Below are 12,434 nucleotides of genomic sequence, written 5' to 3'. Positions count from 1 at the left end.
GAGTGATCCTCACTTGTCTTGCCTGCAGTGCCTTGGTGAGATTCACCAAACGGAGAAGTGCCGTATTTGCAAGGGTTTCCACCCAAGAACCCTTAAGGACAGAGAGCAGAGACTAAAACTCCCGCTCATGGAGGCGGCTCTGAGATGGCAATCTGACCCGGGACCCAGTGACCCAGCACCGAGCACGTCCTCTTCGGTGCGCAGTGCTCCGGTGCCAATAGGGCCCTGCTAAGGACTCTAAAGCCCACTGCCACTGCTCGGGCCATTGGGCATCGGCCTCAGTTCGGCACCGTTCTCCATCTCCAGTGCCGGTAAAGAAGAGGAGGCCGGTGAGGGACCGATTGGCCCCCTTGAAATCTAAGGGACCAGTGCCATCCGCGAGTCGCTCGGGACAGAATGCCTACACCTCGCTTCTGCCCAGGGTTTTGTCGACTCCTGACCCGGCTGGGGTCCAGTCGAGTCCGAACCCCTCCTCGGTCCCTGGACCATCTGGTGGACGTACAACCACCATCGACGCTGGAGGCGTTCGAGGTGGCAATGGACATGATGTGCCTCCCGGTGTCGTCCTCCCCCAAAGGAGGGACAAATCTGTGGCAACCGCATGCCCCCTTTGCCACTCCAGGGATAAGCCAACCATGACAGCCCATCGGTCTCCATCTCTGGCACCGTCCGCACAGATGCAGGAAGCGCACCGCTCCCCGAAATTGAGTTGTCGTTTGTTGGCAACCCAGAGGACTGCTCCTCCATGGTCATCTTATTTGGAGACCTCCGAGTCGGAGGTGGACTCGGCTCGATCTAGCAGATCGCGAAGCAGAAGGTCCAGGTCCCGGCGCAGTCACCAACCATACCCGGCACCGTGGCAGCAACAGTGGCAACCACTGGCTCAATAGCCCTTCTGGACACCCTGGGCGTACCGTCAGAGCCAGGGTCAAGTCCATGGTCCGTGCTCCAGAACGGTGTCAGTGTCCTTGGCGTCGTTCGTGCCACAGTCAGCGCCGCTGATGACGGCGCAGCCCTCGGGCAGAGTGGCCCTGCTGACTCACATGGTTTCCAGCCAGCTCCAGCACCGGCGCTCTAGGTGACAGCACTGGTGGAAGCCTCAGCTCCGTCCCTACCGACCCCGACGGTCTCGGTCCCACCAGTTTTACCTGTCCTGGCACTGGCTGCGGCGCAGGGTTCTTCATCAGTACTGGCTCCACAGCCTGAGTACCGCATGCCGAGGGACCCCGGGGGGCAGGGAGAGTGGAAGGCAGTGAACTGGGCCCACCTCATGTTCTCTCTTCCTCGTCCTCACCCGATGAAGCGGTTGCAGGGACTTGGACGGCCCCAGCTTTCAAGGACAACCAGGTTCTTCAACAGCTTTTGAGGCAGGCCACCCAAAGCCTGGGGATTCAGGCAGAGGAGGTGGAAGAGGATTTAGACCCTGTCATAGATGTCCTGGCTCCCTCCAGCCCATCCAGGGTTGCATTGCCATTTATCAAGTCGATAACTGAAACATCTAAGAACTTGTGGCAAACTCCCGCTTCTCTGGCACCTACGGCCAAGAAATCCGAGCACCACTACTTTATTCCCTCTGAGGGTATGAACATCTTTACACCCACTCTCCTCCGGACTCTTTGGTGGTTGATGTGGCCAATCGGAGAGAATGTCAAGGGTTTCAAGAATCCACCCCTAAAAACAGGGATGCCAAGAAACTGGACCTGTTTGGCCAGAAGGTCTACTCGACAGGAGGCCTGCAACTTCGTATAGCCAACCAGAAGACCATAATAAGCCGCTACAGGCATAACACCTGCTCGTCTCTGGCGAAGTTTACAGAACTTCTGCCCCAGGAAGCTCGGGGGGAGTTCTCTGCGCTCGTGGAGGAGGGGAAACTGGTCTCCTGAGCGTCTTTGCAAGTGGCCTTCAATGCGGCGGGTACGGCCTCCCGCACTTTGGCCCCAGGGGTAGTTATGAGGAGAGGCTCCTGACTACAAGTCTTTGGTCTTCCCCACGAGGTCCAGCAGACCATTCAAGATCTCTCCTTCGAGGGTGTAGCTCTCTTATCCAAGAAGACGGATAAGAGATTTCACAGCTTGAAGGACTTGAGGGCTACCCTTTGTTTGCTGGGGCTTCTCACGCCTGCTACCCAGCGCAGACATTTTAGGCCTCAACCTTCCCCTCATCCTTACCAACCCCAAAACCGCCAGGACGCTCCGTGTAGGCAGAACAGGAGCACTCTGAGGAGGCAATGCCCTCCCTCTAGACAAAGCTCTGGCCAGCCCAGGGCCCCACCGGACTCTAGACCACCCTTTTGAGGGTACGGTCGAGGACGGCTTGCCAGTACAACCTTTGGATCCTTCCCATCTTATTTTCTCGTCCCGTCTATCCCCTTTCTACCATGCCTGGTCTGGAATTACTTCAGACCAGTGGGTGCTCTGCATGGTAGAGAGGGGATATTCCATCCAATTCTGCACTCAACCCCCTTCCCCCTCCCTCTTCAGGGACCCCTCTCACGAGCAACTTCTAATTCAAGAGGTGCAGTCCCTCCTCTCGGTAGGGACAGTGGAAGAGTTTCCTCAGGAACTAAGGGGCAAGGGTTTCTACTCCTGGTATTTCCTCATACCGAAGGCCAACCGGGGCCTCAGACCCATGCTGGACCTGCGACAGCTCAACAAGTACATAAAGAAACTCGAGTTTCGCATGGTCTCACTAACCTCCATTATCCCCTCACTGGATCCAGGAGACTGGTACGCCGTCCTCGACTTGAAGGAAGTGTATTTTCATATCACAATAGTCCCACATCGCAGACAGTACCTCCAGGTTCGTGGTGAACAGAGGCCACTACCAGTTTGCCGTCCTGCCGGTCGGACTGTCAACTGACACCCCCTCCCCCCGAGTATTCACAGAATGTATGGCAGTTGTCGCGGCATTCCTGCGCAAACACCAGATACAGGTTTTTCCATACCTCGATGACTGGCTGATCAGAGGTCGCTCGAGAGCCCAGGTGGAGACTCAGATCAAGTTTATAAGGAGGACCTTCCTCGACTTAGGTCTCCTCCTGAACGAGGAGAAATCTACTCTGTCCTCGGTGCAGAGGATAGAGTTCATAGGTGCGGTCCTGGGCTCTACCCAAGCCACGGCATACCTCCCGGAGGCCAGGTTTTGCTCACTTCAGGACATCATACAGAGCCTCAGATGGTTCCCCACAACGTCGGCAAGAAACTGTCTAAAGCTGCTGGGACACATGGCCTCCTGCACATATGTGGTGCAGCATGCCAGGCTCAGGCTGCACCCACTACAGCCTTGGCTGGTGTCGGTTGTACCGATCAGCCAGAGATGCGTTGGACGGGGTCGTAACCCTGCCCCACCTGGTACTGGACTCCCTCGTATGGTGGCTTGACCCTCGAATGGTTTGCACCGGGGTGCCTTTTGCCAGCCCTCGCTCACCTTGGTGTCAGACACCTTGGATCTGGGTTGGGGGGCTCACCTAGGGGACCTCAAGACCCAAGGCCTCTGGTCTCCAATTGACCTCGCTCTTCACATCAATGTCAAAGAGCTGAGGGCAGTGTGTCTGGCATGCTACGCTTTCAAAATGCACATAATGGGCAGATGTGTTTCAGTCCTCGCAGACAACACCTCAACGTTGTTTTATATCAACAAACTGGGTTCACGCTCCTCTCTCCTGTGCTGAGAAGCCCTTGCGCTGTGGGACTTCTGCATAGAGCACTCGATCCACCTGCAGGCTTCACGTCTCCCAGGGGTGCGAAACACGCTGATGGACAGCCTCAACCAGGTCCCTTCGGCCAGATGTGATGAGCTCAATCTTCCGGTTCTGGGGCTCTCGCCAGATAGACCTGTTTGCCACTCCGGGCAACAGGAAATGTCAGACATTTCGTTACCTCGGGAGCCACAGCTTGGGGTCCATCGGGGACGCCTTCCTTCTCTCATGGGAGGGCTGCCTTCTGTATGCTTTCCCACCCATCCCACTAGTCCACAGGGTGCTCCACAAGATCCGCAGGGACCGGGCCCAAGTCATGCTAATAGCGCTGGCGTGGCCGCGTCAGCACTGGTTCACCTCGCTCCTGGAAATGTCCATAGTGGCCCCACTCACCTTACTGCTGGTCCCCAACCTGATCACACAGGACCAGGGCCAACTCCGGCACCCGAATCTGGAGTCGCTCCACCTTACGGCCTGGATGCTCCATGGCTAAGTGCTGCAGAGCTGTCTTGTTCGGACCGGGTCAGACAAGTCCTCCTGGGTATTAGAAAGCCCTCCACCAGGGCTACTTACCTGGCCATCTGGGCGGAGCAACGTAGTCAGTTGCCACTCCTCGCCTCCATACAGTTTATACTGGACTACCTCCTTCACCTAAAGCATCAAGACTTGTCCCGGTCATCAATAAGGGTCCACTTGGCCACTGTCTCTGCCTTCCATCCAGGCTCAGATGGTCTCTCGATCTTTGCAAACGCTATGCCCAGTTGTTTCCTCAAGGGTTTGGACAAGCTCTTCCCACACATGCGTCAGCCTCTTCCCACACATGCGTCAGCCTGTCCCTGCCTGGGACCTCAATTTAGTCCTCTCCAGGCTTACAGGCCCGCCATTTGAACCTCTGGTCACCTGCTCCCTGTTTCAGAGTAGCAGCCGTGTTAGTCTGTATTTGCAAAAAGAAAAGGAGAACTTGTGGCACCTTAGACTAACAAATTTATCTCAGCATAAGCTTTCGTGAGCTACAGCTCACTTCATCGGATGCATTCAGTGGAAAATACAGTGGGGAGATTTATATACATAGAGAACATGAAACAGTGGGTGTTACCATACAGACTGTAACGAGAGTGATCACTACAAAAGGTCCCCCCCCCCCACTCTCCTGCTGGTAATAGCTCACCTTAAGTGATCAAGTGGGGCCATTTCCAGCAGTTGACAAGAACGTCTGAGGAACAGTGGGGGGGGAATAAACATGGGGAAATAGTTTTACTTTGTGTAATGACCCATCCGCTCCCAGTCTCTATTCAAGCCCAAGTTAATTGCTTGAATTGAATCCAGTCTGCAGATTAATTCCAATTCAGCAGTCTCTCGTTGGAGTCTGTTTTTGAAGGTTTTTTTGTTGAAGAATTGCAACTTTTAGGTCTGTAATTGAGTGACCAGAGAGATTGAAGTGTTCTCCAACTGGTTTTTTAATGTTATAATTCTTGACGTCTGATTTGTGTCTGTCTATTCTTTTATGTAAGGGAGTGCTATACCCTGGCAAAGGAGCCCGCTCCGCAGATAACCGCTCACTCTACCAGGGCCCAGGCCTCCTCTGCGGCATTCCTGGCACAAGTCCCTATTCAGGAAATTTGCAGGGCAGCCACGTGGTCCTTGATACATACATTTACGTCGCACTATGCAATTACAGGACAGTCCAGGGTCGATGTGGCTTTTGGGCGAGCCGTGCTCTTTTCTGTGGATAACTCCGACCCCACCTTCTGAGCTCTAGCTTGTGAATCACCTGCTTGGAATGGACATAAACGATCACTCAAAAAAAACGGTTACTCACTTTCTCGTAACTGTTCTTTGAGATCTGGTGTTCATGTCCATTCCAATACCCACCCTCCTACCCCTCTGTCGGAATAGTCGGCAAGAAGGAACTGAGGGCGTGGGGGTCGGCGGGGCCCGATATTGGGCGTCATGAAGGTGCCACTCCAGGGGGCGCCCAGGCTGACCCTACGGACGCTGCTAGGGGAAAAATCTTCCAGCTGGAGTGCACGCGGCATGCACACACCTGCTTGGAATGGACATGAACACCACATCTCGAAGAACAACCGTTATGAGAAAGTAAGTAACCGTTTTTTTAGAGCATGCCAGCAGGGTCTGCATGGGGAAGTTAAAGAGCAGCAAGTTGAAGGGCTTTACAAAAAGGTACGTAGTTCACATTAACATACCTTTTATTCTTGCTCTTGTGAACAAAGGGCATCTGAGTGTTGGATGTGCTGACAATGTAAACTCTCTTACAAGGCGGTACTGAATTCACAGTAATGATTAAAAACCTACTGTTCTAGCCAAGACAACAGTAAAAATTTCTCATGTCTTCATTTTTCAGACAGCTAAGTAGACATTTAGTGGGCCTTTGGACAGCTGAAAATGCAACTGCTATGAGCTTGTTGAAACGTATTTTGGTAAGTGAGTGATCTACTCTTTTTAAACACCACTTCTAAATATTTTTTTTGGTCAGTTCATGTTTCCTCAAATGTTGGTATTCTCTTTAGTTGTAAAAAGTTTCAACTAACTATACCTGAGAAGAACAGGAAAGAGTGTGGAGTGAAGCCAGTAAAGGGGCAAGCTCTAACGAGGGCACAGGAGATATAGTAAATAATGCTTTTTAAAAGTTTAAGTAAGTTTATTGGAAGCATTGCCAAACAGCTAACTTTATTGCTTTACATTGAAGGGTTTGGCTTTTGGGGTGAGGGAAAGTTATGATGCAATCATTGTTCATTTGGCTAGTATCCTAGTCCAAGGGAAACTTGCTAAAATCTTTGATTCTAGGTGGATCTAGTAGCTATGCTGCTGTTACTCATTGCTTAAAGAACTGCTGGAAGGCACTTTTTACTCCCTTATCAGTGTAGTATCTAAGAACTTCTATAAAATAGTTTAAGGTTGCCTTATCCTTTCCATTATTGGACTGAGTTTTCAGTGCTTATAATTTTGTCAAACTTCAACCATTCTGGCTGATATTTGCCGGGTCTCTGTTTCAGGCTGAACTTTCTTTAAAAAGACAAAACAAAAATTCAGTTAAGGCAAAGAAATACATGGGAAAAACTATGTTAAATACTTTCAACCATCACTGGCAAGTTCTAGCATCTCCATGCTTCTGGGAAGGGGCTCAAAATTGGGCATGGGGATTGCCCTGGTGTCAGGGATGTCTCTTGTGCTAATTTTCATGGAGACAGCAAATTTGGCAGTTCTAAACCTCTGGGAAAATCTCATTGGAACTCTGTAGCATGGGTAGAGTGGCTTTTACATCAGAACGGCCATACTGGGTCAGACCAAAGGTCCAGCTAGCCCAGTATCCTGTCTTCAGACAGAAGCCAGTGCCAGATGCCCCTGATTAACTGCATTAAACATAAGGCCATCCTGTGTCTCTTCCTGCAGTCCCCTGCTTCATTCACTACACAACTTCCAGCTTCCCCAACAAATGGGGCAGGGGTCCTACATACAACATTCTGCTCACTATGCAACCCTGATTAACTTCTTGAGTACAGTCCATCCTGTGTACTGAATGAAGCAGGGTTCTGTGTGGGGAAAATAGTCTTTAATTACATACTATCTGAATGTATATGCACAAGGGGGGGCCAGATTAACGTTGCCTGTGCAACTTTAGTGTTAGCATTTCCTAACTTGCAAGTGTTTGACAAGTATGTGGCAATATTTCCTTTCTTTTAATTTAGGGGGTTTGTATATGATAGACTACTTACCTACATTATGCACTTACACTGGTATGACTTACTCTTGAATTCAGAGAACGGTTATGGAATACAAATTATTTCTTTTGTGGATTTAGCCACCAGGTTTGCTGGCGTACCTGGACAGCGCTGATCCTGTTCCTGAGAAGGATGCTGACCGGATGCATATTAGGGATAACTTAAAAATTGCAACTGTAAGTAGAAAAATTGTATTTATCTAAAAAGAATGGTGAGCTTTAAATGACTGATTCTCTATTCAGCTGTGTAACTTGTTCCATGTACCGTACCTACTATTTAAATGAGGGAGGGAGGGGAGAAACTGTTGATGCTCATCTTTTCCAGTACACTTATTAAATAGAAATTTAATCACAAGTTACTGATAAGTTTTGTTCCGCAGGACCAGTATGGCAAGCTTAGTAAAGTGCCCGAGTGGCAGAGATTGGCTGGAAAAGCTGCTAAAGAAGTAGAAAAATTTGCCAAAGAGAAAGTGGATCTGGTTTTGATGCACTGGAGGGACAGAATGGGCATTGCTCAAAAAGAGGTAAAAACGCAATAAACAAGTTTAAGAGAAATTTGAGATTAAAAAACAGTATAAGTCACTAGTTACCATGCTGTGTAAATACTGGGCTTTTTTCCATGACTAATGCAGTGTAACTGGTAGGTTTTAGCCATGGTTGATTTCAAGGACTATGGTGGAAATACTTATTCTTGGCTTTAACTGTGAAATATGCTATTTGAAATACTGTTAGAAAACATTAGTTCTTTGTTTCCAGGTTTATAAATTTTTGTCTCTTCCCTTTTTTTCATTTTTAGCTAGAAATGTGAGTGATTGTAGTGAATCAGTTGAGGTGGGAGAGGGGCATATTAGTATCTTGCAGACATGTCATTTGTCATGCACACATTTCCAACTTGCATAACCACCTCTTTTTGCTTAAACTAATTACCTAGGAAACTAGACTGCAACTGGATTCTTTTGCACCCTTCTGGGTATGAGCATCTTACAGAAGTTAGAGCAGCAGAAATCGTCAAGAGGCTGCTGCAGAAACAGCCTTTTAAACAATAATGTGGTGGGAAAATATTCAAGGATTTTCAATGTGTATTTGAGGTGTATATTCATTTGGTATATTTATTCATTAGTATCACTGTACTTCATCTGACTTCCTATCTGTTTGGAAGACTAGAACATTGTCTTGAGTGGATAGACTTAAACTTTTGGTATCGGAATTTCTTCCACTTTTACAGATCCAGACTAACACGGCTACCCCTCTGATACTTGATAGTAATGGCGGATTTTTACTTTAAGGTCACCTGGCTCTTATTCAGTCTGTGCCGCCTCCTCAGTACTTACATTATTTAAGATGGTGGTGTAGGTTTGTGTGTTCAGCAGCTATATTCTCTTAATATCCAAGAGGTCACCCTGTTTTCCTTGTTGAGGAAACTGGAAGGTGCCGTGAGAACCACCCCACCCCCCCCGACTTTTCCTTGCATTTATTTTATGTTCTGTCATTCCTCCTCTTCCCCTGTCCCTTCTGTGTGGTTGCTCTTTTGTGGTTATAAAGCTCAGTTGGTGAGACTTACCCCTTTTTTTCTTGCTTTTATAATTCCAACTTTTTTGTCCCTAGTCCTTTCTTGCTGACTTTTGTTTTTTTCACGACTAAGCTTGGCATTCTAGTCAGTTAGCTTCCTCTAAATGAAACAAAAATTGCCTGATCTCTGAAGTTTCAGTTCTTCATTTAGAAGTTTGTCATTTTCAGTTTGCTGCCCATACATAGGAAAGATGGAAAGGTAGGGGAAACGCAACACATCGCATCTGATTTTTAACACTTTCTCCTGATTTCTGATCTAAATAAAGTCTTAAAGTAAAACACAAATGACACAACTTACAAAAGTAAGAAATTATGTGGGTCCTGAGGCAGGTTTACTCTTATTTAGCTTTAACAAATGTTACACAGAAATAGGCCAAACAAAACTCTTTGTGGGATAGAGTGAAAATTCAGACCGAAATAAATCATAGAGATGTATGGATGTTTCTTTTATTTTAGCTGAATTTCTCAGTAAAATCTCTTTCCATGAGCTGCATATTATAAACTCTCCAAGTATGAACACTTACAGCTTTTCCTTGATGTCTTATTTACTTGGGAAGGATAAACCATGAATACACAATAAGTAACAGATATGGCTCTGCAAAACAAAATTCTGAGCTTTCACTTTTGATGATCAAATTAATAAAGGGAGATTGTGATTCATATTCATCAAATTATATGGAAAGTATTTCTGTGGTAACATTTTATAACTCCATGTTACCATATAAAATACTTTTAGTGGCTGTATCTTATTTTGTTTAAATATTCCTCTTTTCTTTCTACTTTCCAATCACAATCAGGACAGAAACAATATGGTGAGTCTGCGTACTACTTTTTGTGGCTTATGTTCCATTAAACTCTGCCTGGCATGTGGTGTCTTGTCTAGCAGTGCATTTTAGATGTTGTTGATCAAACAGTCTTTCAATTTCCAAGTTGTGTCTGTGACTGTTTCCCTCACCACCACCCCTCCTGCCCCCCCGGCTGTTTAAAGATCCTTTACTTCTGAACAACAAAGTAGCCTTTTGTGTTCTCCAGGTTTGTGGCTGCCAATTTTACTGTGGGTATTGTCTCCTGAAAGATTGGTCTGGTTTTGGTCCCCAGTCACTCTTTGGCTTGGTGCAAAAGAGTTTTCCTGCATGGTTAATATATACATGTAATACAGTATATTTAAATACAGGATTACCCAGCAGTTTTTGCAGTGTGCATATGGTGATGGGATTTGGCTTTTTGTACAAGATAAGGGGTAACTGTGTATGATAAAAGTACATGGCTGCAAGTTTCTCTGGCATGATTTGATGACCTGTGTTGGTAATTTAGTATTAATATGGTGCAAGTCACTAGCTAAAGATTTCAGTTGTGGTGTTCTGTTGTCATTGCCTGTGACATCGCTGATTAGAAAACTGCATCACTAGTAGTAGGTGTTCTCTTGGAAAGCTGAGATCTCTTAGGAACAGCCAGTGAAAACAAAGCTTCATTTTCATGTTTAAAGTAACACTAGAAACCCACTTTTATATCTGGTATCTGTTATTGCTAATTGTCCTAGCCCTAAATTTGGCATCTTTTTCTATTTGCAGAACATTAATCAGAAGCCAGTAATACTAAGGAAACGAAGGCAAAGAATAAAAATAGAAGCAAACTGGGATCTCTTCTATTACAGGTAAATATCTAGAATAAATGTGTTAATAAATCACGGCCATTCACTTGACAGATACAGAAGCCCTAACTCAAAGCTACAGCTATAAAGGTAGAGTTTTAACAATACAACCTGAAATATTTGACATGAACTTTAACAAATACAGTGTATGGAGCAAAAAAAATACTCAAATGCACTAGGGAAATTGTTTAATCTGCTTTTGGAATGCACATGGCCAGCCATAACCTCTCTTGCTTTTGACATTGCATACTCAGATACACTTGACAAGGCTGTATATGACATTTTTGTAAGACACAACTGTAGCATGTTTCCCTTTTACCATTTATGCTGTCACTTGTACAACGAAGTCCCAGGAGGTAGATTGCATTTCAGAGTACTAATAGGGTTAATGCTTTTGAAAAGTAGGGTATTCCGATTTCAAGAACCTTATTTTAGTTAATCAACTGGCTCCTAGATTTATTTTAAGGTAGAGTGGATGTCTTGTCTGATGCTCATAAAACACTAAAGATATGACTACACAATAGAGAAAAAACCATAGCTGGTCCCTGTAGGGTTGGAGGGTTCCAGAGCTTGGGCTCCATCCCAAGCCTGGAAGTCTACCCAGCAGTGAAACAGCCCCACATCCTGAGCCTTGTGAACCTGAGTCAGCTGACATGGTCCAGCTGCAGACTTTTCTTTGCTGTGTGTAGACAAACCCTTAGACTAGAGGTTCTCAAACTTTTTTTTAACTCAGACCACTTGAAAATTGGTGAGTCTCAGCAGACCACTTCATGATCTTTCTAAATGTTGTTTGTACCATTAGCTAACTATTGTAAAGCACTTTGGATAAAAGAGCTATATTTAAAAAAACCTCTATAATAACTTTGTTCTACAAATAAAAGCACACAACTCTTATTTTAATATCGGTAGCCTTACCTTTCTAATGTGATGGATGTGCCCTCTCTCCCCTGCTATGGCAGCTCCCAAGCTGGGGCTGGGAAGGAGGGCCGTCTCTCCCCGGCAGCCACAGACCTGGAGCTGGGGAAAGTCGCCTCTTTGGCCGCCACAGCCCTGCACATCCCAAATTTCCCCCCCCCTTCTCACCCCACTGCCCCCTCCAACCTACCCCCTATTTTCCCCGCAAGGCCACCACCTCACCTTACATGTGCGTCTTCTCCAGGGTCCAGGCACCTAATTAGTGGAGCCATGCCTGTGCAGCGCCACTAATTAGGTGGGTGGCCCTTCATTGTCTTGTGTGTGGCTGCCCAGGCGCCCATCTTAGAGGGAACGATCTGCGGACCACATGAATGGAGCTCGCGGACCACTGGTGGTCCACTGACCACAGTTTGAGAACCTCTGCCTTAGACTAATAACAAAGTAGACATATTGAGCAAGTCACTACTGTAACATCAGAATGATTTAAAGACAAATGAGACCTTGTTTTGTATAAATCAAGAATAAGATGGCAAAGCGTATTCCCTTCTGTACTATTTATCAAAGTACAGTATGCTCTGATGTGCATGGCAGGTTATATGCATTTTAAACTATCTTCAACATTAAAACAGTTGAAAACTTTTTTACTAGCCATGCTTTCTCCTAGATTTCTTCAAGATCATACTAAGTCAAATTTGATTTGGAACTTCAAAACACGGGAAGAGCTGAGAGATACCCTTGAATCCGAAATGCGGGCATTCAGTATTGACAGAGAACTTGGCAGTGCTAATGTCATCTCATGGAATCATCATGAGTTTGAGGTAAACTTTTCTAATATGTTTTATTTAAGTCACTAATATTGTAGT

At 46.5% G+C, this 12,434-nt stretch overlaps 1 protein-coding gene across 12 annotated transcripts in view; it reads left to right on the top strand.

The window, feature by feature from the left end:
• DNAJC13 (DnaJ heat shock protein family (Hsp40) member C13) overlaps positions 1-12,434 on the top strand; it is a 131,857-nt gene that overhangs the window by 40,537 nt on the left and 78,886 nt on the right. For all 12 annotated transcript variants that reach the window (XM_073333222.1, XM_073333218.2, XM_073333217.2 and 9 more), the window contains 5 exons: positions 6,060-6,135; positions 7,518-7,613; positions 7,817-7,960; positions 10,577-10,659; positions 12,236-12,389. In XM_073333222.1, the coding sequence (XP_073189323.1) occupies positions 6,060-6,135; positions 7,518-7,613; positions 7,817-7,960; positions 10,577-10,659; positions 12,236-12,389 (553 nt within the window). The remainder of the gene's footprint in view (positions 1-6,059; positions 6,136-7,517; positions 7,614-7,816; positions 7,961-10,576; positions 10,660-12,235; positions 12,390-12,434) is intronic.

The sequence above is a fragment of the Lepidochelys kempii genome, chromosome 2 (genome assembly GCF_965140285.1).
Source record: "Lepidochelys kempii isolate rLepKem1 chromosome 2, rLepKem1.hap1, whole genome shotgun sequence".
Classification (NCBI taxonomy): domain Eukaryota; kingdom Metazoa; phylum Chordata; order Testudines; family Cheloniidae; genus Lepidochelys; species Lepidochelys kempii.
The sequence above is the reverse complement of the archived record's forward strand: the minus strand, read 5'-3'. Positions and strand labels throughout refer to the sequence as shown.